At 33.1% G+C, this 26,828-nt stretch overlaps 1 protein-coding gene across 1 annotated transcript in view; it reads left to right on the plus strand.

Annotated features, from left to right (window-relative positions):
• The window catches only part of TTN (titin), a 408,614-nt gene that overhangs the window by 205,840 nt on the left and 175,946 nt on the right, over positions 1-26,828 (plus strand). Inside the window, exons 91-121 of the mRNA XM_074212758.1 lie at positions 167-445; positions 1,075-1,362; positions 1,629-1,907; positions 2,015-2,293; positions 2,385-2,663; positions 3,541-3,828; positions 4,042-4,329; positions 5,678-5,968; positions 7,321-7,608; positions 8,701-8,793; positions 8,934-9,219; positions 9,740-9,923; positions 11,811-11,900; positions 11,998-12,265; positions 12,363-12,623; positions 15,554-15,763; positions 15,849-15,926; positions 16,030-16,056; positions 16,667-16,726; positions 16,860-16,943; positions 18,828-18,905; positions 20,938-20,991; positions 22,242-22,649; positions 23,777-23,839; positions 24,249-24,326; positions 24,489-24,566; positions 25,170-25,253; positions 25,486-25,566; positions 25,861-25,944; positions 26,154-26,237; positions 26,670-26,753. Of these exons, the coding sequence (XP_074068859.1) occupies positions 167-445; positions 1,075-1,362; positions 1,629-1,907; positions 2,015-2,293; positions 2,385-2,663; positions 3,541-3,828; positions 4,042-4,329; positions 5,678-5,968; positions 7,321-7,608; positions 8,701-8,793; positions 8,934-9,219; positions 9,740-9,923; positions 11,811-11,900; positions 11,998-12,265; positions 12,363-12,623; positions 15,554-15,763; positions 15,849-15,926; positions 16,030-16,056; positions 16,667-16,726; positions 16,860-16,943; positions 18,828-18,905; positions 20,938-20,991; positions 22,242-22,649; positions 23,777-23,839; positions 24,249-24,326; positions 24,489-24,566; positions 25,170-25,253; positions 25,486-25,566; positions 25,861-25,944; positions 26,154-26,237; positions 26,670-26,753 (5,376 nt within the window). The remainder of the gene's footprint in view (positions 1-166; positions 446-1,074; positions 1,363-1,628; positions 1,908-2,014; positions 2,294-2,384; positions 2,664-3,540; positions 3,829-4,041; positions 4,330-5,677; positions 5,969-7,320; positions 7,609-8,700; positions 8,794-8,933; positions 9,220-9,739; positions 9,924-11,810; positions 11,901-11,997; positions 12,266-12,362; positions 12,624-15,553; positions 15,764-15,848; positions 15,927-16,029; positions 16,057-16,666; positions 16,727-16,859; positions 16,944-18,827; positions 18,906-20,937; positions 20,992-22,241; positions 22,650-23,776; positions 23,840-24,248; positions 24,327-24,488; positions 24,567-25,169; positions 25,254-25,485; positions 25,567-25,860; positions 25,945-26,153; positions 26,238-26,669; positions 26,754-26,828) is intronic.

Genomic DNA, 26,828 nt, shown 5'->3' on the forward strand with positions numbered 1-26,828 from the left:
ATTTCCATGTTTATATCCACATACAAATATTGTTAAAAATACCTCAAAATTGATATAGCATCATCAAATATATGCCTATATTAGAACATATGAGTTCATAATATAACTGTCTGGCTTTACCAACATTAACAACTTTTAAATGTGATGTGGTTGCATCTCATTTCAGAACCAGCAGTCATTGTAGAGAAGCCAGAATCAGTCAACGTTACATCAGGAGATACTTGTACCCTCGAATGCATAGTAGCTGGTACTCCAGAGCTCATTACCAAGTGGTTTAAGAATGGAAAAGAATTGACTAGTGACAACAAGTACAAAATAAGTTTTTTCAACAAAGTGTCCGGTCTTAAGATTATTAATGCAGCACCAAATGACAGTGGTGTATATACTTTTGAAGTGCAAAACAGTGTTGGGAAAGATAGCTGTACAGCTTCAGTTCAAGTTTCAGGTTAGTTGGTTTCATTTTCATTAATTATTATTCTACTGTTCAGAATTTACCTTGCTTCTTTTGAAGAAAAATTCAGTTCCAGCCAATTCAGCACTTAATTAAATTCTTGTTATGTATTAGGCACTGTTCTAGTTACTAAATATGAAAAAAAGAAAAAGAAAAAATATTAGACCCTACTCTCAGAGAGATTGTATCTATGTAAAAGAAACCCATTTCAATAAGGACATGTGTGTCAATATCCTTGGGGTTATCAAAATTTGAGTTGATCTACATGAAAGAAATGAGAAAAAAAACATTTTAAAGAGTTTAGTGCCACTTTTCTTCCTGAATGATCAGAACAAAATTCTTGGATGGTCTATTACATTCATGATATAGCATCTCTTCATCTATTGAAAAGAGAAAGAACAAGAATAACTATCACTGTAAATGAAATCTTGGGAAATCAAACCATTAGCTTCTTCGGCTTAGTGTTTGAGGCTTCTGATGTTATATATCTCTTATGAATTCTTCTATGCTAAGGCAAATGGTGTGAATCAAAGTAAAAGACCTTTTAGCAAAAAAGATAGAAATTCTCTTTTTTGAATCTTTTTTTAAAACCCTTTGCCACTCTTTGCTTTTCCCTTATTTAGATCGAATCATGCCTCCATCTTTCACAAGGAGATTGAAAGAGACAAATGGTTTATATGGTTCCTCTGTTGTAATGGAATGCAAAGTCTATGGATCACCTCCAATTTCTGTCACCTGGTACCACGAGGGAAGTGAGATCCCCAGTGGAAGAAAGTACCAGACTACCCTAACAGATAATACTTGTTCTCTGACTGTGAATGCTCTTGAGGAATCAGATGAAGGGGATTATACCTGTATTGCTACAAATGTTGCTGGATCTGATGAATGTAGTGCAGCCTTGACTGTAAGAGGTTAGTAAAAAAAAGATAAGATAGATCATTTAAAAGAATCTGTAAAAAGGTTAGTAAAAAAAAGAAAAAGGGGGAAAAGATAAGATAGATCATTTAAGAAGAATATGATTCAATTTCAGCATTATCTCTTCCTTCTTTTATACTGTATTTATTGGGCACTTGATATGCTTAAGGCCCTTTTTCATGCTATGTGGCTTATAAAGTGTTTTCATTACTTTCTATCATACAAATATTAATCTTTTTTATATACATCTCTGTGTGTTTAGAACCACCCTCTTTTGTTCAAAAGCCTGATCCTATGGACGTTCTCACTGGAACCAATGTAACTTTCACAAGTATTATTCGAGGAACCCCTCCTTTCAATGTTAGCTGGTTTAAAGGGAGCACTGAACTGGTACCAGGAAGCAGATGTAATGTTTCTTTTGACGATTCAGTGGCTGAACTGGAGCTGTTTGATGTAGATACATCCCAGAGTGGAGATTACACTTGCATCGTTAGTAATGAGGCTGGCAAAGCTTCTTGTACGGCACATCTTTATGTAAAAGGTTGGTACCTTTTATGCCTTCTTCCGTTTAAAAATTTTCCATATGTCTGTGTATGTATGTGAATATGCATGTGGGATTGACCTGTCATTTTGTCTCATTCTCTCTAGCTCCAGCCAAATTTGTGAAGAGGCTAAATGATTATAGCATAGAGAAAGGGAAGCCATTGATTCTGGAGGGTAGCTTCACTGGAACACCACCCATTTCAGTCACATGGAAGAAGAATGGCTTAAATATAACTCAGTCTCAAAAATGTAGCCTGACTGCCACAGACAAATCTGCTCTCCTAGAAATTCCTAGCAGCACAGTGGAAGATGCAGGACAATACAACTGCTACATTGAGAATGCCTCTGGGAAAGATTCTTGTTCTGCACAAATATTGATATTAGGTGCATCCCTATAACATATTTCATCTTTTTAGGACTTATGCCCATTCTCTAGAGTTTTTTTTACCATTAATCCTCTTCCCCTGTGTTTCAGAACCACCCTATTTTGTAAAACAAATGGAGCCTGTTAAAGTAACCGTGGGAGATTCTGCCTCCTTGCAATGCCAAGTTGCTGGCACCCCTGAAATCACAGTGTCTTGGTACAAAGGAGATACAAAATTAAGAGCCACTTCTACCTTCAAGATGCACTTCAGAAATAATGTTGCTACATTGGTTTTTAACCAAGTCAGCATTAATGACAGTGGAGAATATATCTGCAAAGCCGAAAACAGTGTAGGAGAAGTGTCATCATCAACTTTCCTTACTGTTCAAGGTGAGTATTTTAAAAATTAATGAAGCACTTCCTTCCTGTGAGCTACATATAAGTTGTCTCATTAGAGCCTTCTTTCTTAATATCATTTTTTTAAGTACTGGCTAGAATGAAGCACTTAATAACTGCATCATCTAATCTATTTCCCTGACAGCTCCCCAAACCTTTTAAAAGAAAGATGACAATTCATAATTTAATTTGGAATTAGGATATAATTACTCACTCACATAATAATTTGTGGGAAAAATGATCCTCACAAGTTTATTAATTTAGAGCTCTAAGTTTCAACCAGTCTAAGCCTCATTTTAAAAAGACAAGAAACTCAGGACCATAGAAATAATTGCATCAAAGATTTTAAAGCTATGAGACCTTTGCAGATGAGGAAATTAAGATGCAAATCACTTACCCAGTGTTATGCAAATATTAAGTTTCTAAGATGGAATTTGAATCTAGAGCTTCCTTGCTCCAAGTTTAATGCTCTATATATCCCAAAGTCATATAGGTAGTGACTGGCAGACACCGGTATTCAAATCCAAGATGCCTAACTACAAAGTTAGCACTCATCCTACTTTACTGTGCTTTATTTTAAATCCATAGCCTCTAAAATTGATCCCTTTTCCCATAAGTTGGCCCAAAGATAATGAACTATCTCTTCCTTGAAGCCATTTTTCCCTAGTTAGCCTTCAATTTTATATTCCACAACTTTAAAATTGACCTTAAAGTGAAACTTTGAAACAAGATAGCATACATTGCTTAGGCCAACTCAAAGGAACGTTATAATGCTTCTGTAGGGAGTTCATTTTCTGTGCTAAGTTTATGAGAGGGTTTGCTGTATTTGAAAACATCCAGTCGTTCATTGTCTGATTCTTTTTCCTTATAGAGCAAAAACTTCCACCTTCATTTTCTCGACAATTGAGAGACATTCAAGAAACTGTTGGCCTACCAGTTATATTTGAATGTGCAATAAATGGCTCAGAACCTATTCAAGTATCTTGGTTTAAAGATGGCAAACCTTTGAGAGACAGTCAAAATGTGCAGACTTCATTTTTAGATAATGTAGCAACACTGAATATTTTCAAGACAGATAAGAGCCTTGGGGGTCAGTATACCTGTACAGCTACAAATCCTATTGGATCTGCCAATTCCAGTGCCAGGCTCATCCTCACAGGTGAGTGAATTTAAAAAAAAATGTTCCCTATTTAATAAACAATTTAAAAAAGATATGCGTGATTGTATATATGTATGAATACATACGTATACAGACACACACACACACACACACACACACACACACTCACCTTGGTAATAAGGAGATATTTTTACAAACCAATATTTTATGTAAATATAAAGACTGAGAATGTTTTTATTATCTGATTTACAGAAGGAAAGAATCCACCTTTCTTTGACATACCAGTTGTCCCAATTGATGCTGTTGTGGGAGAAAGTGCTGACTTTGAATGCCATGTTACTGGAACACAACCAATTAAAGTTGCCTGGGCCAAAGATAACAAGGAAATACGGAGTGGAGGAAACTATCAAATTAGTTACCTGGAGAATACTGCTCATTTGACTATTGTCAAAGTTGACAAAGGAGACTCTGGACAGTATACTTGTTATGCTGTGAATGAAGTTGGAAAGGATTCATGTACAGCCCAACTTAACATTAAAGGTAAAGCAGGCTCAGATTGGGTGACACAGCACAGTCATTTTATATTTCATCCTAATGATGGGTCATTTATGACACAGACAAAGAAGTCGAGGATATCAGCTCTGCAAACTGAATAGGAATAAGCATTGGCTAGAATGGAATTGGTTGAGTTTGGAAGCTCTGATCTACAATAGGGCTGAAACCAAAAAAGCATCTTAAGCTAGATCCATAACCAAGATAGTGAACCCCTGGGAGCAAAGCCTTCTCACAGAGTCTAAGCAATGGCCAAAGTGGCCCAACTTGGGAAAAATGGACAAGATTAAAGTACAGAAGTATAGAGTGGTCTCTATACTTCCAAACTGGACAAGATATAGAGGGGAAAATGATAAGCATTGGTTAAAACAATATATAAGAAACCATTTAGGATGCCCCAAATCTCTTGCATAGTAGTTTATTTATTGTTTAAATAGAAATAGTTTTAAACTATTAAAGCTTAAAATTTCATTAAACTATTTTAAACCCATATTAAATTATTTAATAAGCCTATTTGGCAAAATCAATCCTATATTCTTTACCCCATTTTTTCTAAAATTTTGCATATAGTAGTCTATAAATTTTATTAAAATTGTTTTAAAAACATTTTCCCTTTCTTATTAAATTTCTATTTCTTGAAATTATAGCTTTATGCAGCTCATAGTCAAAATGCAAATTTACATAAACCCATGGTGGATAAAGGATGGGCTAGGATAAGGCTAGAAGAAGGCTAAATTGCATTTTCTTCCTGGAAGACTTTCTCCCTTGCCTTGCCTACCTTGATCTGGAATATGCTTTGGCCCCTGTCAGAAGTATATAAACTTGGGATAGAATACTAGGTAGTGCAGTAGATAGAGCACCAACCCTGATACGAAAGGGACCTGAGTTCAACTCCAGTCTCAGATACTTGCTAGTTCTGTGACTCTGAGCAAGTCACCCAACCTGATTTCCTCCAAAGACAAGAGGTATAGAAACTTTCTACAGGAGGGTATTTCCATCCCAAACTACCATACTCCCACTCTTGATTTTCCTCTCTACAAATGTTTTTCTTTGCCTTCCAATCAGCCCTAGCAATAGCATTTCTTTCAATCATAGACCATCATTTTGCCCTAGACTAGCTTTCTCCCCAAAGCTATGTCCAGAGATTCCTTCCTCCTCCTTTATCCCCACCTGCTCCAACTGCAAAAATAGTATATTAGAGCTCTGAAGGGAAGTTAGTTTATGCTTAGGGAGCAGATGCAATGAGATGATTTCTGAGACATTGGTAACATTGATGAGTCTTTTATCAAAGATCTGCTTTCCCATCCCTTATTGTTTGTGGCGCAATTTCTTACAGAACGGCTAACACCACCAAGTTTCACTAAAAAACTCTCTGAAACAGTAGAAGAAACAGAAGGAAACTCCTTCAGACTTGAGGGCCGTGTTGCTGGTTCCCAACCAATAACTGTAGCTTGGTATAAAAATAACATGGAGATCCATCCAAGTGCTAATTGTGAAATATCATTCAAGAACAATACCTTATTGCTACAAATTAAGAAAGCTGGGATGTCTGATGCTGGTTTGTATACTTGCAAAGTGTCCAATGACGCTGGATCTGCTCTGTGTACTTCTTCAATTGTTGTCAAAGGTCAGTTTGCTTCAGACCTTATCTCATATTTTATTCACTCATTTATTGCCTATTAATAGGCCTTTTGCTGACTTTAAGTTTTGCAAAAAAAAGCTATGTATTCTTTAAAAGGGTTATTATGAGTTTACCTATAATGTTTTTAAAATACCCACTCTTTCCATTAGCTTAATGTTGTCCTGTAAAGTATATATCATTCAATAAAAACAGGTCAAAGTTTGAACCATTATAGCTCATGTCCCAAAATAACTTTTGCTACATTACAGATTGAAGTCACAATAATGCATGCACAAATAACACATACTTTTCTAGTGAATATATTTTTGTCATTATGTAAATTTTATAAATTGTTCAACTGCCTATTATTACTTCAGGCAAATTTATTGGATGTTGAAGAATAACATTTTAAAAGGAAAGAATAGATGTTATATTATTTTGCATGCTAATTTTTTGAGCATCATTATGCTAAGTAATGCAAATATGGTACTGGCCTTTACTATGAACTTCCTGGGAATCATATCATATCATATTACTGGTGTTTGCACATATTAATAATATGTATTTATGCTAATATCTCCAAACTAGGAGTTTATTAGGAAATTCTTCTTTACATTTACACTGACACACAAAAATTGGATTTTAAGTGTGATAGAACTGCATGAAGTCATCTATCATAAAAACAAAAAACAAAACAAAATTTCAGTAATCTGAAAACCCATATGCTAATATTTCTGCTTCTTTGAAGTTTATCTCCATCTCCTAAAAAGAATTATAATAATATTTATAATATAAATGCCAGACCAATGGAATTGTTTCTCTTGGAGACTGAGCTTAAAATTCTAAGTTTAATTTGTCTTAAATACTCCAAAAATGGCCATAACTGAATAAATGAGAATTAACAAAAGAGAAAGAACTCAAGCACAGGGATGTATCTGAGAACCTCAATTATTTGAATTTTGGATTTTTGCTTCTTAATGTTTATAGAAGAATTACTAGTAGATTCAACAGCATGTAGAGTTCAGCAAAAATTCATATTATTTATAACATGTTGTGAAGGCATTAAGAATAGTATAATATTTGCAATACTTGGTCAATGTGCATGTACTTGGTCAACTTTTTGTATACAATAATATTTGAATTTCATCTGTTACTACATTTCTGTTCTTCAAACATCATCAACTTTAAGTGTTGCCTCTAAACAAAAATGAACAGTGAAAGCTACCCTTTTTTAGATAATTAAACCAACTGGAACTGTGTTTAGTGGCAATACTATTAGATTTGTCTACTCTTCTTTCTTGAAACTTGAAACACTCTTGCCTCTTTCTTTTCCTCACTAAAATACTTTGCAATTCCAGAGCCTAAAAAACCACCAGTATTTGATCAGCCTCTTACTCCAGTGACAGTAAATGAAGGGGAATTTTTACAACTCAGCTGCCATGTTCAAGGATCAGAGCCCATCAGGATTCAGTGGCTGAAGGGAGGTAGAGAAGTAAAACCTTCTGACAAATGCAGTTTCAGCTTTGCTAATGGGACAGCTGTTCTGGAACTAAAGGAAGTTACCAAAACGGAATCAGGAGATTATGTATGCAAAGCTTCCAATGTGGCTGGAAGTGACTCTTGTAAATCAAAAGTGACCATTAAAGGTACAGTAATCTCCAAACATCACTTTCCCATCACGTAAATATCTATTATTCAGTGTTTAGTATCACCAGGGTAACTTAAATATCAATTAAACAAGATTTTTAACATACCTTGTAAGGATCATAAGTATCAAGAACTCATTTTTCTTTGAGCTAAGTGAGTCAGTAAATAAACCTGCTATATACAAGTACTTTGCTAAACCCTGGAAATACAAAAAAGAAAAAAATATTCTCTGCTTTTAAGAAGCTCAGTCTAATGAGGGAGACAATATGCAAACAATTACATACAAATAATCTATATACAATATAAATTGATATAGTCAATATAAGGAAGGAACTGATATTAAATGGAAAGTTTTCTTGTAAAAGATGGGATTTTAACTAGGGACTTGAAGGAAGTTGGAGAAGCTAGGAGGTAGAGATGAAGAGGCAGAGAATACACAGCAAAGAGTCAGTGAAAATGCCCCAAGTTGGGAGATGGTTAATAGAAACTAGGTTCAATACTGTCAAAATATCTAAAAAAAATTGAAGCCTAAGTATAATAATACTTATTCAAAAGTAAAATTTCCCAAAACCAATCAAGAAGAATCATAGTTTAAACACACTGGATAGAACCTAAAAAGCCATGGAATCCAAACTTTTCATTTTAGAAATGAGGAAATTGAGAGAAGTTGCCTAGGGTCACACAAATGGTCAGTGCCTGAGATGAGATACTGACAACTCAAGTCTTCCTGATTCCAAGGTTCAATAATCTATCCATTATTACATGATTAAAAAGAGAAACATTCAAAGCCTATAGTAATTGAAAGGCTTTACTTATAAAGTGATCCCTTGGAATTGTTACCAACCTATCTAAATATAAATTAAATATATATATATATATAATTATAATATATAATATATAATTAAATATAAAATCCTCTATGATTCATTTCATTTACATATGTGTTTAAATGTGTGTACAAATGGAGAAACAATGTGTATTTCTAAATCTTAAATATATATGCTATTTAAACTTACCTTAATATTAGAGTCTATTCATAAGGAGGAAAAAATTGCTCTGAGGAAACTATAACATTAAAATTTGTTTTGCAGATAAACCAGCTGCCATACCAACAGCTAAGAAAGCAGCAGTAGATGGAAAACTCTTCTTTGTTTCAGAACCACAGAGCATCAGAGTCATAGAAAGTAAGTCATGGATCCAAGCTTTGCATCCACACATGCTTGTTCTTATATGGAAAAAAAAAACTTCATATAGATTTATTTTAAGATTAACAGGTAGATTTCAGAAAACTCAATAAGGACCCATTTTTATTCTTGTTTGTCAGAAACCACTGCGACATTCATTGCCAAAGTTGGAGGTGATCCAATCCCAAATGTTAAATGGACAAAGGGAAAATGGAGACAGTTGAACCAAGGAGGCCGTGTCATTATTCAACAGAAAGGCGACGAAGCAAAACTGGAAATTAGGGATACTACAAAAACTGATTCAGGATTATATAGATGTGTGGCATTCAATAAACATGGTGAAATTGAAAGTAATGTTAACCTACAGGTGGATGAAAGGAAGAAACAAGAAAAAATTGAAGGTGATCTTAGGGCAATGCTAAAAAGGTAAGTGTGAGCATATTTACTCTCAGGATAAAAAAAAATTGTTAATGGTTGTTCCATACATGGTCATTAAAGAGATTTATGACCCTTACCCAAAAGGATTTAAGAGAGATAGAACAAAACAGTAGTTAACATGTTTCTTTATACATTAAATCAGTAAGAGATAAATACGAATTTATATTCATGTAGAAGCATAGCAAAAATGCTGATGGGAGCTATAGCAATTATGAGGAAATAATGGTTCGTTAGAATCAAATTGATTAAGGTCTTAAAGTATAACAAGCAGCAGTAGCAGACTATTCAAAGCAATACATCTTTATTTGCCTCCCTAAAGTACTACTGTAATGCTCATGTGGTATGGAGATAGTCTCTAACAAACTATAACATTGTCAATATAGATTAATTTCTCATAGGTCATTTCTCAGACCAGCAACAAACTGTATTAATCATTAAAGAAAAAGATGAGTGAACAAATGAATACTAGATATTTTACCTTTAATATCAACTTCCTTTTATAATTTAGGACTCCAATTCAAACAAAAGGATCTGGGGAAGAAGAGACTATTGATATCATGGAACTTCTCAAAAATGTTGATCCTAAAGAATATGAAAAATATGCCCGTATGTATGGAATTACAGATTTCCGGGGTCTACTCCAAGCCTTTGAATTGTTAAAGCAAAGTCAAGAAGAAGAAACACACAGATTGGTAAGTTCTCTTATGTTGAAAAAAATCATATAGATAAAGCCTAATAAAAATTATATATATATATATATACACATTACATATATTTGTGTATATATATGTATATTATATATACACATATAGCAAACATACATACATATATATATATGGGGAGAGAGAGAGAGAGAATGTGGGGTTTAAACAGAATCACTACCAAAAACTACTTTGATGACTTATTGCAGCACAGAGAGAAGTCCCTTGGTTCTCAAAAGCTAGCAAAGCACAAAATCTGGTAGGATTCAGCAAGCTGGTATAGGTTTGAATACAATAGTGGACCAGATTAGCTAAGCTTGGAGAAGGAGCTCAGCAGAAATTTGCCTGGTTATGATTGGGGGAGAGGGGATGGTGTATATAATAGGCAATGGGAAGGAAGAAGTTGCAATCTGCATTCTTCGGGGACATATCTGCACAGTGAGAGAAATGATTTTTAATTACCAATGATCTGGGAAGATTCCGAGCTCTATAATCCTGATATTTCTATAGTTCTCATTACAAAATTCAGACTCTTAAAGGAATTGCTGATAATGACGGTGGATTGACTTTCTTAACTATCTTGTTCAGACCCTAAGCAGATGAGGAAGCCATTGTGCTCCACTCAGGTGGGGGTAACTTAGAAGGAAATGATATAATCAGAGTTCATAAGGGAAAGGTCCAGAACTTCATTGGATTATTCATTCTCTAATTAATTGTTACTAATTAGAGTCAATTGTCACCCTTAGGAACACTCATCTTCTAAGAGCCTATAATCCATGAACCCCACTGCCGTGATTGTCTTTAGCATTTGACAGTGCCGCAGACCTCTTCTTATTAAAGTGACTAATTACCTAGAAATAATGTCTCTCAAACTTTTTAAATATCATAACCTATGATCATAAATCTTTTGAAGAATCAAATTATTAAACAGGTTTTAGAAAAGGGTATGAGTTGAGTAGCAAGTTTTCCAGTTCCTAATATAATCAAATGAGTGGACATAGGAAAAGCACATTGCCAAACCTAAAGTGCTCTATGAATACTAGTTGTTATTATTAATATTATTATTATTATTATGAATCCATCAACAAGCATTTTTGAAGTGCTTTTTATGTGCAGGTATTAAGGTTTCCAAGGAGAGACAAAAATCTTCATGATCCTATTTGGTTCAAAGGAAAAAAGCAATGTATTAGGCAATAGCGGGCATTAGTTCTAGAATTGTCTCCCCCCCCCCCAGTTAGTTATATAGGGTATGTGCAGCTTATTTTGCTGCTTAAACTGCACTAAGACTTTTGGGTCACTCTGTATAAGCTTTCTATATCATTTAATCTAATTAGACCTTAGTGCCTTCATCTGTAAAATGAAAGAATTGCACTTGATATCAATCAATAATTATTTATTAAGCATGGTGTGTGCTAGGCACTATGCTAAGTAATGAGGATATAGTTCAATCGTTTTTGGCAGTGTCTTCCCATTCATGATCCCATTTGGCAAAAGATGCTGGAGTAGTTGCCATTTCTTTCTGTAGCCCTTTTTACAGATGATGAACTAAGGTATACAGGTTAAGTGACTTGCTCAGGGTCACACAACTACTAAGTGTCTTGAGTTTGGATTTGAACTGGGTCCTCTTAATTCCAGGCTCACCCTCCCATTCCACTACTATAATAATGTAAGGCAAGTGATATCTCTGTAGCACTTACCTCACTGAGTTTAGGGAAGGATGGAGTGATATAATATATGTAAAGTATTGTATGAATGTCAATTATTATTGTAATTAAAATCACAGGGCCTTACTAAAGTGCATGAGGTTTAGAAACTGCAGAAAATAAAGTCAGCATTAAATTGTTTTCTTTCATGTAAAATACTTTGATGTTTCTTTAGGAAATTGAAGAAGTAGAGAAATCTGAAAAAGATGAAAAGGAATTTGAAGAATTAGTAGCATTTATCCAGCAAAGGCTGTCACAGACAGAGGTAATAAATAAATAAATAACTTCTTACAAAATAGGGTTGCATACTGAGGACTCTAAAATGAGATTAATAGTCCATTTAAATCTTTTTTTGTTCTCAGCCTGTCACACTCATCAAGGATATTGAAAATCAGACTGTTATAAAAGACAATGATGCTGTCTTTGAAATTGATATTAAAATAAATTACCCTGAGATCAAACTCTCCTGGTACAAAGGCACTGAAAAATTGGACCCCAGTCCGAAGTATGAAATAAGCATTGATGGTGATCGACATATACTTCGAGTCAAAAACTGTCAACTGAAAGATCAGGGCAATTATAGGTTGGTTTGTGGTCCACACATCGCTAGTGCAAAACTAACTGTTATTGGTAAGTAGATACAGTGTTTAAAAAAACATACAAAATCAATTTTTCATTGAATACATTGATATGATATCTATTAAAACTTCTTTTATGTTACTCATAGAACCTGCTTGGGAGAGGCATCTTCAAGATGTTACTGTAAAAGAAGGTCAGACCTGCACAATGAGTTGCCAGTTCTCTGTGCCAAATGTTAAATCTGAATGGTTCAGAAATGGAAAGATTCTCAAACCTCAACCTAGATATAAAACTGAAGTGGAACACAAAGTTCATAAACTTTCTATTGCAGATGTTAGAGCAGAAGACCAAGGCCAATACACTTGCAAGTATGAAGGTCTTGAAACATCTGCAGAGCTAAAAATTGAAGGTTGGTACAAGAAACTATTATTTTGAAGAAATATTATGTAACTATTGGTCAATATATGAAGAAGTGGTCAAGATTAGAAAATTGGGAAAGTTAATTTTTAATTATATAAAGATATGAATTTCCACAGGTAATTGCCTTTCCAGAGCTTGACACATTTTCTTAAATTTCATATGGCTAATTCAACAAAGAATAAAATTAGGGGTATGCTTATAAATGTTTAACAACTTGCTCTATAGAAGAAAAAATTCATGACATCCTTTTCAGTTTAATCTGCATGATTCTTTCATCCATTGTTTTCTTGTCTAAACAAGTAACAAAACATTAATCAAACCCTAATTTACAAAATTTACAAGGTATAAATTCTCATGATGAAATTATAATAAATCAACTTGCAGTTCCAGTATGGCCCTGATATTTTGGAATTCACAGAATTTGAGAATTTGAACTTTGGAAGGATCTTCAGTAATTACCTAAACCAATCAATATATAAAATTGGATCATTTTTTCTTCTGCCTGTTTTTCAAGGTTTTTTTTTTTTAATGAGGCAGATTTCAGTTCAATTTACCTTGATTTTTCTAACACTGACCCAAAATGGAAAGGATTATTTTGTGAATTTTACCTAACAATGATAGAGAACTTAACTGTTTTCAAAATGCCTTATAAATATTATCTCATTTAAAGGTGAGCTCCTTCTCAATGGATATAGTTAAATCAAACTTGAATAACCAGCTTTGTGTGATGATTAAATGGGATCTCTGTATTCTGCAGTAGATTAAATTAAATAATATCACAAGTTCTTTGAATTCAAAATTCTTCCTTCATTTTTTAAAAATAAATGTTGGTTAGATAGCAAGCTATAAAGATTTTTGGGGAGGGTAGGTAGCAGAATGGATAGAGCACTGGTCCTGAAGTCAGGAAGCCCTGAGTTCAAATTTAGACTTAGGCACTTGATACTTAGTAGCTGTGTGACTGGGCAAGTCACTTAACCTCATTGCCTCATTTGAAAAAAAAATAAGAACCACTTGACTACAGGTTTCTGAGCCATATATGAACTGATAGTAGAAATCTAAAGGGGTTCCAGTCAGGAATTCAGGATTTCATTAACTTGAAGAAAGTTGACTATCTATAGTCTCCTAGGAGCAGGTTTAGACATACAAGACATTTTTATAGAAAAACTAATAACAAATATGAAAAGGTGAAGTATTACATATATATGGCAAAGGAATTATTTTAAAATGAGCAATAAGTTTAAAAAAATATTATTTCATTTAAGTTCTATAGTCTCATTTAAAAATTTTTTGAAGTAGATGTTTTTCAGTATTTTTGTTAGTGACTTTTTTTGGCATTTGTCCTATTTAAGGATATCTGAAATGCATTAATTTTTTCAAGAAATACTTCTATTGGGTTATATCCATTTCCTATATAAATTACTGTAATTCAAAAATATATAAATATTAAATTTACTATATAAATACTACCAAAAGTGCTACCATATTTGCAACAAAATGGTATAGTGAATAGAGGGCTGGGCCTGGAAGGAAGACCTAACTTCAAAATCTGGCCTCAGTGACTTAATAGCTGTTTGAGCATGGTCAAGTCATGTAAAATGTAAAGTCATGTAAAATGAGGATAATAGTAAAACCTCCTTCCTTGGGTTATTGTGAAGATCAAATGAAATAATAATTACAAAGAACTTAGTGCCTGGCACATAATGACAGCTATATGAATGTTAGCCATTATTATTTTAACAATAAAGTATTTAGTACAATAATTGAAAAGGCACTATATAGATACTTATTTCTTTTCCTCTTCCCTCTCCTTTTTTCATCTCCCTAAATCAGAGCTACATGATTACTCATTTGGACAAGTATTTCAACTTTATTAAGTAATTCCTTTTTTAATAGAAATTCAAAATATGTGAGAAATTTAGATTTCAAGTTTTTATTTTAGGCCCTTTACTATTCACCATCTATACTTGAAATTGTTGTTGTTCCATTGAATATCACTCTTATGATCCTGTTTTAGGCTTTTTTTTTTTCTTGGCAAAGATAGTGGTTTGTCATTTCCCTCTCCAGCTCATTTTACACATGAAGAAACCAGGGTTAAGTGACTTGTCCAGGGTCACACAGCTAGGTATTATGAATCACATTTGAACTCAGGTCTTTCTGACTCCAGGTCCAGTGTTCTATTCACTGTACCATCTCACATTCAATAATATGTCACCAAAAAAGCCAACCAGAACATTTACCAGTTAATGAAGACTTGCTACCTTGTATGTTTAAGCTTAAGCTGTTATATACAATACTGATAAGAACAGCCTTTTCAAGCTTATAGTCCTAAGAAATGGCCTTGTCATATGTAACAGTCAAGTTTCTTCCCTGGTAAGATCTCACATCCAGGAAACTATATGCTGAAATTTTCAAGACTTGAAATGAATACAAAGTGAAAGTCATCTGGTCTCTGCATAATCATTTAAATGGTCTGAAAGGGAATGTTGTGCAATCTACAAAAATTCATTTTAGGACAACTTCTGAGACCTAAATGGAGAAAAATGAAAAATCTTCAAATATGCAAATGAAAACATAATTCAGATTATATAATTTCTGCATATTCTTCTTTCATGAGGTCTATGTTTTCATATATCTTTAGGACTTCTCAGATCCTTCAAGTACCAGAAATCTCTATCTTGTTACCTTCATCTTGTCCTAAGACCTACTATGATTTCTTAATGCTTTCTAACATCAGTACTGTAGAAATGATCCTATTTTTGTCACATGAAATTGGGAAAGTGGATGAGAGAGGGTGTTTTGTACTTTTATTTTTTGTTTTCAATAATCTCATTAAAATAATGGGAAAATGTATCCATTTTCTATAGTGGGGGAAAGGTTCAACAGAATGTAATTGTGATTAATCTTGGTTTTTTAAAACAGCTGAGCCCATTCAGTTCACAAGACGCATACAGAATATTGTGGTCAGTGAACATCAATCTGCAACCTTTGAATGTGAAGTGTCCTTCGATGATGCCATTGTTACCTGGTACAAAGGGCCCACAGAACTGATCGAAAGTCAGAAATACAACTTTAGGAACGATGGCCGTTGCCATTATATGACCATCCACAATGTCACTCCGGATGATGAAGGTGATTTCATAATTTCCAGTGTAAATAAGGATTGCAAATTATCACAATAGCAGAAAACACATAACAAGATAATTCTTTTCCTCAGGTGTCTATTCAGTAATTGCTCGCCTGGAGCCAAGGGGTGAAGCTAGAAGCACAGCAGAGCTTTACTTAACAACCAAAGGTTAGGAAATAAGTCTCAACAGCTAATCCAAATTGTAGCATTTAAAACAACATCATTTCCTGTAGAATCACAATTCTAAATGTATTCTGTATCTCTCTTGTAGAAATTAAACTGGAATTAAAGCCACCTGGTAAGTTAAAAAAAACTGTCAAAGCTTGAATGTTATATACTTTTTAAAAATTCATGTAAACCTAACTCTGTCTAAATATTTTTAAATCTCAATTTCTGAAGTGTTGCAAAAATACATTTTATAATGTTTCTGAGAATTTTCATATTATAAAAATATAAACATATAAATTATTGTGAGTTTGAAAATCAAAGTACAGCATGATATCTAAGATTATCCTAGATTCTATATTTCATAATAATACAGATTAGTATTTTAGCAGGAAATAAAATGTAGCATGTGTTTGCAGAGAGTAGTCACATCTTAAAATGCAAGACATACTTCCATATACATACACATATATACACATTTGTATATCTACACAAAAGCACACACACACACACACACACACACACACACACACACACTGATGTATACACGTTCATTTTTCAATAGTGTCTGACTCTTTGTGACCCCATTTAGGGTTTTCTTGGAAAAGATACTGGAATGATTTGCTATTTCTTTCTCCAATTCATTTTAGGACATAGTTTTTGAAAACCGCTGATGATCAGATAAATCTTAATTTTATCATTGCAATATCTGTTTTATAATGCTTTACAATTTACTTTCTCAGATATACCTGACTCTAGAGTTCCCATTCCAACTATGCCTATCAGAGCAGTCCCACCAGAAGGTAAGATGATTTGTTCACCATCATATTTATATTTAGCCTACTTAGACCTTGAAAGAAGCTAGAGATTCTAAGGGGCAAAAATGAGTTAGGAAACTGAAATAATTTTATTGAGAATGGCTTGTATTTTCTTTAGAAATTCCTCCAGTTATGGCTCTTCCTCTTCTTGTTTCTGTACCATCACCAGAAGAAAAGAAACCACCAGGAAAACGCGTTGAAGGTATTACAACTTTTTAACCTAGAAGTCACAAAACATAATTGAACAGTAAGATGCTATTTTGTCCAGTAATTTTTCTGCTCTATTTGTCAAATAGTTCATATGCCTTTCCAAAATGAAATATATTTCTCAGGAATGAAATGTAAGAGTTTCAGCAGGATACAACATCTTTATAAGAAACATAAACTAGACCCAGTCACATAAATTCTTCCTCTCTAGAAGAGGAGTCAGGAAAGCATTTAAAGAACCAAGGTTCCCCATTCCCTTCTACCCCCTGTAATCTCCTTAAAAAGATCCTGATAAATATATGCTTACAATGGATTTTGAGAGTAGTCTGGAAACTGGAAAACCTAGCAATATACTCCCAGGTGTCTTGGTTCATGTGTAGCAATTATATCTGATGCTACTTTCAAACTAATTAATCTGGAAATTAAATTTTAATCAAAATCCTCAAAGAAACTCAAGGTAACCAACTTTAATGGCCATGCAAAACACACTTACATATACGTATGCACATATGTATATATATATATATATATATATATATATATATATATATATATATTATATATGCATATGTATATAAACACACAAAAATATACACACAGTGATGCAAACATGCTCATTTTTTCAGTAGTATCTGATTCTTCATGTCCACTTTTGGGATTTTCTTGGCAAAAAGAAAGAAAGAAAGAAAGGAAGGAAGGAAGGAAGGAAGGAAGGAAGGAAGGAAGGAAGAAAGAAAGAAAGAAAGAAAGAAAGAAAGAAAGAAAGAAAGAAAGAAAGAAAGAAAGAAAGAAAGAAAGAAAGAAAGAAAGAAAGAAAGAAAGAATTTGCTTCTCTAGTTCATTTTATAGATGTGGGAAAAACAGAGTTAATGACTAGCCCAGAGCCACACAGTTAATAAACGTCTAAGGTCAGATTTGAACTCAGAAAGAAAATCTTCCTGACTTTGGATCCTATATACTATATACTACTATATACTGTGGCACCTAGATGCCTTAGATGTATACAATATATATGTATGTAATGTCTACACACACAATGTGTACACATTACATACATATTATATATATATATATATGTATATATATATAAATAATGCTTTCTTACTATCTGTTTCTTACACACACACACACACACACACACACACACACACACACACACACACATATATATATACACACATATTACATACAAGTCAACTAGGGAAGAGTAAAAGGATTGGTTTGAGGCAATACAATAGTATTAAATGTTACATCTAAATGTAAGTATGTATGAACATTTAAAAACACACATATACATATATATGTATGTATGTATGTGTATAGATATATATATAAAAATAAAACACACACATGTATTTAGGTATAAGACCAGAGGTGGGAATTCCTGGATCAATTAAGATTTTTCTTACTTAATTCTCAATTGAAAAGGCAAATTATTGATGTTAATTTATCCATTTTAATCAGCTAAAAAGTTAAATATCATAAAGTACACTTGACCCAAAAAAATATGCCATAGGATGGACTAGCAGAAAGAACACTGGATTTGGAATCAAAATATTTGAGTTGAGAGCCTAACTGTGCTACCTTCTGGCAGTGTTACTTTAGGCAAATTACTTCATCTGTCTGAGTCTCAATTTTTCACTCGTAAAGTTGGAGGGTTCTGCCAGATCATCTCTAAATCCCCTTTTTGCTCTTGAGCCTATGAGAATTCAATGAGAATTGTCAGAATACAGAAATCTTGCATCCTAGTGGCCATGTATTTGACGTGACACATTTATTCTGCACCTACTATGTACAAGTCACTGGTAATATTTATCATATACCAATATCCCAAGAGCATACTTTTGATAAATAATATACTGACTTGTTATTTTTCTAGTGACCAAAAAGGCTGTGAAAAAAGATGCCAAAAGAGTTGTTCCAAAGCCTAAGGAAGAGGTACCAGCACCACCTAAAGGTATATTGATAATCCAACATTCAATTTTTATGAATTGTTTTGTTTTGTACATTTAAAGTCTAAAATGCATCATGAGGGAAGAACATCCAAGGTAATTATGGGTTGGGAATTATCACTGTTTATGCTATGTTAATAGTGATTTTCCTCCTCTTATCTGCCTTCTACCTCTTGTTTCATTTCTTCTTCCAGTTCTCTTCCTTCGGATTTTCTTTATTTTCCATATCCATTCTTTACTCTGATTCTTTTCTTCACTCTATCTATAACTAACATCTGTTAAAGGTATCCAGAGGCAATCTAAAGCACACATAGCTTGTTGATCTTAAAGGGAAAAGCAGTGCTAATTCAGAACTTTAAAAGATAATGAATTGCATTTGGGGCATATTGAGTTTGAGGTATCTATTGGACATCCGGTGGGAGATGATAAAATGGCAATTGATAATTTCAGAACTAGAACTCATGAGAAATAGAAAGGTTCAGTATAAAGATTTGGGAATAATCTGCATGGAGATAACCAATGGGAACTAATGAAATAATCAATGGATATAGAGGAAAAAGAAGGCAAATCCCAGACAAGAACATTAAAACAGAAATGATTACAGGATGATCACATGGATAGGACATGGATGTTGATGCAGTAATGGGATCTGAGAAGGACCAGCAAGATAAGTAGGAAGATAACCAAGAGGAAGTGGTGTAAAATAAGCTCAAAAGGAGAAATATCAAAAAGGAAGCAATCAATAGTATTAAATGTTACAAAGTTGTCTAGAAGAATGAGACCTGGGAAAAGGCCCTAGAATTTGGGGCTCATTTTTAAATTTGGAGAGAGATATTTTGGTTGAGTAAAGAAATTTGAAACAAGATTATAAAGGATTATGAAATGAATGAGAGGAGATAGTGGGGGCAATACTGCCGAAAACTTTTTTAAGAGTTTGGAAGAGAGGCCGCTAGGTGGCGCAGTGGTTAAGGCACTGACCCTGGAGTCAAAAGGACCTGAGTTCAAATGAGGCTTCAGACATTTAATACTTAACCTAGATGTGTGGCCTTAGGCAAGTCACTTAACACCTTTGCCTTGCAAGGGGGAGAGAGAGAGAGAGAGAGAGAGAGAGAGAGAGAGAGAGAGAGAGAGAGAGAGAGAGAGAGAGATTAGAAGAAAAAAGAAGAAATATAGAACAACAAATTGTAAAAATAGGGCCAAGTAAAGATTCTTTAAGAATGGGAGAGCTCTAGACACGCTTATAGGTAGGGATTTCTAGATACAGAATGGGAGAGAGGAGAGAATAGCCTTGGTTTTTTTCAGGCTGTTTAAGGCAGGGCAAGATTGTCTTGGAGATAAGTAGAGTGGAGGTGGAGTAGATCCTCCAAGAAGTAAAAGAAGGTTTGGAAGTGGGAAGAGTTCATTGAACTTCAATTAGGGAAGAGTAAAAGGATTGCTTGAGGCAAAATGAACTAAGTGCTGAAACTACAGGTCAGGACATAACTCTAGTAAAATATGAAGAAAAACAATATGAGGTAATACCAAATCTTTCACATTGAATTCTCACTAAATTGGTTTTCAAAGGGAAATTCACTCAGACTTTTCTCTTGATGCAGTGGTCTTTTATAAAATTCTGTACAGTTTGGAGGGAAGATGATTAAATAGCATGAAAATGCACAAAATGCAGCAAATTTCTGAATAATTTTGAACTGATTATACTGCCATTTTTGGAATTTGGATTTTTTTTAGTAATTAACTTCTTATAACTAATGTTGTGCTTTTTTATTTTAAATTTGAGTTTATTCAGGCTTTTCACTAGAGACACATTTCATTGAATCTCTAACTCTTCTAAAATGTGAGATAGTTCTTGTTTATTATAGAAGTCTAACAAAGCCCTAATAAATGATAATGTGATCCTGATATATATACCCATACACATACATACATACATATATACATATAGCTAGCTTGAATAGAAAATACATACATAATTAGTAGAAATTTTACTTGTCAAGTGAAGGAAGACTATAATGCTAAACATGTTTTGTTCTTTTTAAGTTCCAGAGGAAGTTAAGAAGCCCTCACCCCCAACCGTACTTATCCCAGCAAAAGGTAAATAAAAAAAAAATTTATGTATATGTGTGTGTGTATTGTTAAATCATATATTTCTATTTGATATGCTGTTTACTTTTTGCATACTTAAAATCTTTTCCTTACCTCTTTTTAAGTGTTACAATAGTTATTATGTTATCTTAATAAATATATATATATATATATATATATATATATACATAAAAGTATATGAAAAATGAGCAGTTGGCAACATTCAACAGATCATTCACTGCCATTCACTGGGCTAAGTGTTGGGACACAAACACAGAGCAGTGACTCACTTGGTTCAGGATCCAAAAGCAATACAGAAGGCCAAGTGAAAGGAAGATAGCAAGGCAGTGGATTCCCTGACAAAGTTAATATGTTTTGCTCATTTTATTCTAGAAAATAACAAAGGCGGTGGATTGAAGTAGAAAATGTTTTTGTTTAGTTGTTTTCAGTCATTCCCAACTCTACCTGACCCCATTTGAGGTTTCTTTGGCAAAGATACTGGACTAGTTTGCCGTTTCCCTCTCCAACTCATTTTACAGATGAAGAAACTGAGGCAAACAGGGTTAAGTGACTTGCCCAGGTTCACCTAACTAGTAAATATCTGAGGCCTGAAAGAAAATTCTTCCTGACTCTTGCCAGGCACTCCATGCACTGAGGCTGCTCTTTGCTAGCTAAAGTATTTGATATTTACACACCAAGGTTATTTTCTTATCAGTAAAAAAAGATGATTAGAATGCCCAGGTTCCTTCCAGTTCTGAATCTATGCTCTTAATTAATGGTATTTTTGATAAGGATGATCCATATGAATGTTCTGACTCATAGCTATATTCTGGAGGCTTAAAGACTTGGGAGAAAATGTTCCTATTTTTGGATACATCATTGAGAAATAAGAGAACATTATGATACAGTGGAAATAGTGCTCACTAACTTTTAAGTCAGAGAATCTAGCTACAAAACCTTCCATTGATGTTTAATATCTTGTGACTCAATTGCTTTAAGGATTATTTTACATTTAGTCTAAAATTGATGATTTCTTCCAGATTTATCCTGGAATGTACAAAGCAAAATTTCTGTAAGTTTGAGTTGAAATAGATGCCTCACTTAATTCTGTCAAAAAAAAAAGCAATATAATAATGAAGTTTAATTTTAATCCTCCAAATGTCAAGTGGGCTGTTTTTGGAATTTGCTGTTGTTGTGTGATAATGTTCTATGAACGTGTGAGTAAAGCCTATACTGACATCAGCAATCATTTGTTTAAGTTCCAGAAATGATCGATGTCTCCTCAAAGGCTGAAGAAGTGAAAATATCCACCATCACCAGAAAGAAAGAGGTCCATAAAGAAAAAGAAGTTGTACATGAGAGAAAGCAAGCAATCTATGAGGAAAAGAAAGTTTACATTGAATCTTTTGAAGAACATTTTGACGATTTAGATGTGGAACCTTATGAAGAGACTTCTGAAGAACCTTACGTGGAACTTTATGAAGAACCAGAAGACTGGTATGAAGAAAAGAAGGAAGTTCATAAAGTTCAAAAGGAACAATATGAAGAATGGGAAGAAGATTTGGAAGAACAACAGGAATACTATGAAAGGGAAGAGGGCTATGATGAAGGGGAAGAAGAATGGGAAGAAAGGAAACAGATTTATGAACAAAAAGATGTTTATGAAGGTAGATGAGCCTCCCTTCACTATTTTCCTCATTTTTTAGCTCATTATCAGTAATATTGATGTGTATTGAATAAGTATAGATTTAATTAGTTCTTTTTTGCTTCTTTTTGACAATTTGACATAGAGTGGATTTTTTAAACTATCAACATTTTTAAAACCTATTAGGCAAACACTTGTAGAATGCCTACAATTGGTGAATCTTGCTAAATAGTATAGGGTACATTATGGGGCCTTTCTTTCAATGAATTTATAGTAAAGAAGGAGATAAGACAGATATAAACATACTGCATGATAGAATTAGGAGTATAATAAAAGATGCACATAAAGTACCACGGGAGCTCAGAGGAAGAATAATTACAACAATACTAATATGGTTTTCAATGTATGCTACAACTATTATTTCATTTTATTCTCACAACTATTATGGGAAGTAGGTCTTTTATTATCCCTATTGTACAGACGAGGAAACTGGGGCCCAGAGTGATTTATTCAGGAGCTCACAACTAGGAAGTATAAGAGACAGGATTTGAATTCAAGTTCTCCTGATTCTAAATTCAGTACACTAGCTACCACTTAGCTGCCTAGTAGAAAGTACACCCCATTAAAAGAACGAAGAAAGATTTCTTGACAGTCACAATATTTGAACTAGATCTCAAAGAATAGGTAGGAGCTATAAAGACAGAACTTTGAGGGAGGTTGGTTGTGGGGAGAGCATCAGTTTAACTTTCAAAGGCAAAAGTTCCACAAAATATTATACCCTCAAAATATTGATTTTCTTCAAAATTTGTTCAGGGGAATTAAATCTTTTTAATTACAATGCTAACTGACAGAGATTTCAATGCTTTTAATCATATATCAAATTAGATTTCATTTTTTGCAAATTGATCTGCACATGAGGTTTGATCCCACCCAAAAGAAATAATTTATTGAATAGAAACCACTATTAAATCCCACAAAATGGTAATTGATGGAAATTAACTAAAAATCAATAATTATCATATCAAATCATTAAAATGTTTATCTTAAAATGATAATATTCATGATACTTGATTTAATTGTTAGTATAATCTATACAAAATTATATATTTAAGCATTATCATTATTCTTCATTCTTATTTTTCAATCAAGAATCAGTAGAAAAGAAAATTCCAGCAAAAATACCAGAAAAGAAAGAAGTGGCACTTCCTAAAGGTATGGAACTTAAATTATTTCAAATAGAGCTCCATCCAGTCAATACCATAATTTGTTTGTCTCTTCATTGGAAAGGCACATGTACATCACTAGTGTGATCAAATAGACACAACTTCTTCACTAAGATTTAATGTCTGGGCAAATTCCTTCTTTCTTCATTCAATCTAATTCACTGAAAGAAAAGAATTTTTAAAGAATCCATTATCACAAATATGGACATTTAGAATAAAACAATTTTTTAAAAAGGAATCAAACAAAATTAAAATTCCTTTAAGTACCAAACATTGACATTTAACTATTGAAGTACCAAATTGCTCAATATGCTTAATATGTGGGTGGTATTTTAAGAGAATCTAAAAGTTTTGCAATTTAAAAAAAAAAATCTTAAATTTTTTTAAAATACCTTTAGTTGTTAAGAAGCCCGTAGTTGAAAAAATTGAAAAGACTTCTCGGAGAATGGAAGAGGAGAAAGTCAAAGTTACCAAAGGTATCAACACTTTAAAAATATTTTTGTTATCACAAATACACAAAATATATTTTTCTTCTATTGATACTTAGCTATTCTGTAAATATTGATCAAAGTTAAAATGTTTTAAATATAAAAGACATATTCATCTTCATACAAATGTAACCAAACATATTTTTAAAGTACCAGAAGTTTCAAAGAAGATTGTTCCACAAAAACCTTCCCGGGTGCCGGTACAAGAAGAAGTTATTGAAATGAAAGGTATAAATCTTTTTCTGTCAGCTGTAAGCTTCAAACATTACACATCTAATGCAATATAATAAATCATGGAATCGGGACTCTATTGTTTATGAAAATGTACTTATGTTTGTATATATATGTATATATATATATATATATGTTTTAAAAATGCATGTACCCATAATTTAAGTAATGGCAACATTTTCTATTCTGTTTAGTCTTCTAACTTAAATATATAACATATTGCAAGGCAAATCATTTTTCCTTTTATCCTGGTTCATTTACATAAAGACAACTTAATCAAATTGGAATAAACTCATATTTTTGTGTGAAGAAGTTGTATCTATATGGTCCCCATCTAATTAACTTTGGCTAAAAACTGCATGGTTGTCCATTTGATGATTTAAGTTGTTTAATTGTCTATACCTTGTGGCTCAAAAAGATGATCTGAATATTTGTCCATGTTATCATGCAGTGATATGTCCATATTGCTTCTTAAGGATATCAAGACTAACTCATTTAATTCTGTGTTAAAATACTTAGAACTAATGTCAGTCTCTATGTTTGGTATGAGGTCATATCATGGACAAAATAATTCTGATATGATATGTACTCTCTTTAAAGTACCACCAGTGCACACAAAGAAGGTTATTTCAGAAGAAAAGATGTTCTTTGCTTCTCATACGGAGGAAGAAGTTTCAGTTACAGGTATAAACCATATTTGAAATTTGGAATAAAAAAGAAAACCATCTAGATGGTCTTTCTTCTCTTTTCTTCTTAACTTGTATTCTATTCATTTATATGTATATATTTATGTATATTTCTGTCTTGTTTTCATCTGAAATTTGTCTTTGTTTGACCTGATTTAAGTATTCTTTAAAATTTCAATCCTAATATCCTAAAGATGCTTCAGGATTAAAATGTGTATCTTTTTTTAAAGTCCCCGAGGTACACAAGAAAACTGTCATAGAAGAGAAAGTTCTTGTTGCTGTTTCGAAAAAAGCTGAACCCCCACCCGAAGGTATCATTGATTTGGTGCAAAATTCATATCTTTCTTAAATATCTGAATGTATTAAGGTTTGTTTAGTTACCTGATAAAAAATTTACTGAAACACCCAATTTGGGAAAAAAAAAACCCCAAAAATAAAAAGAATAAAAAGTTGCTAAATGCTAAGGACCAGAAGGGAAAAAGAAATAAATGATTTATTTCCTATCTTAAGCACTTCAAACAAATGTTTTTAATTATCTTATATAGTTTAATCATTGACTCTAATAAAAGTTATTAAAAATAAATTATTAAAATTTATTGTTCAAGTGATTGAAGTTTACAAGAAGCCTCCTCCTGAGGAAGAGGTTCCTATACCCATTCCCAAGAAAATGGAAGCTCCTCCAGCTAAAGGTGAAGCAATCCCTTTAATCCTGTCTACTACTCCTGTCCTTGTAGACATATATATTTTCCATTGTCCTTAGTCATAAAAAATGTAAGTCTAGCACCCATTTTAATCAAACTCCTCAAAAGTTCAGTAGTAAGCATCAAATTCACTAATTTCCCTTGATACCTTACTATCTATGGACAATTTTCTCAAATCATAATATATCTCTTTAAAGTCCCTGAGGCACGTAAGAAACCTGTCCCAGAAGAAAAAATGCCAGTTCCTGTTCCTAAAAAAGTGGAGCCCCCACCAGCCAAAGGTAGCCTTCAAGTTATAAAGACAAAACAAAATAATTGTTTTGTCTTTTATCTCTATTTGTCTTTGTCTATATGAATGTGACAACCAAATTATTTTCTGTCATCCATTTCTGATTTTTGTAATACTGTGAGTCCGATTTAAATATACTATTATTACAACAAAAAAACTTCCTGTACAATTGTAATGTATGATACAAGTCTTAGTGATGTCTATATCTATTCTTTGTCTGTTTAATGTAATTAACAGAATATCTGTATTGAACAATCCATGTACATTGTTATAAAAATTCATAATTCTTTATCATGAATGGAACATATGAAATAACTAATGTCTGCTCTCCCAAATCTTAAAAGCTTAAAACTTGTGCTTCAAAGTGCTCTTAGACTTCCCAGAATAAGATTTCTCACCATCATTTTCACAATGATCTTTAAAGTGCCTGAGGTTCCCAAGAAACCTGTCCCAGAAGAGAAAAAACCCACTCCTGTACCCAAGAAAGAAGTGACCCCTCCACCTAAAGGTATAGCATAACTTAAGTTGGAGCGACTAAAACATACTCTTTTCAGTCTGTTTGGTCTTCTTAATTAAGTCCTGT

The sequence above is a fragment of the Macrotis lagotis genome, chromosome 1, assembly GCF_037893015.1.
Source record: "Macrotis lagotis isolate mMagLag1 chromosome 1, bilby.v1.9.chrom.fasta, whole genome shotgun sequence".
Taxonomy (NCBI): domain Eukaryota; kingdom Metazoa; phylum Chordata; class Mammalia; order Peramelemorphia; family Peramelidae; genus Macrotis; species Macrotis lagotis.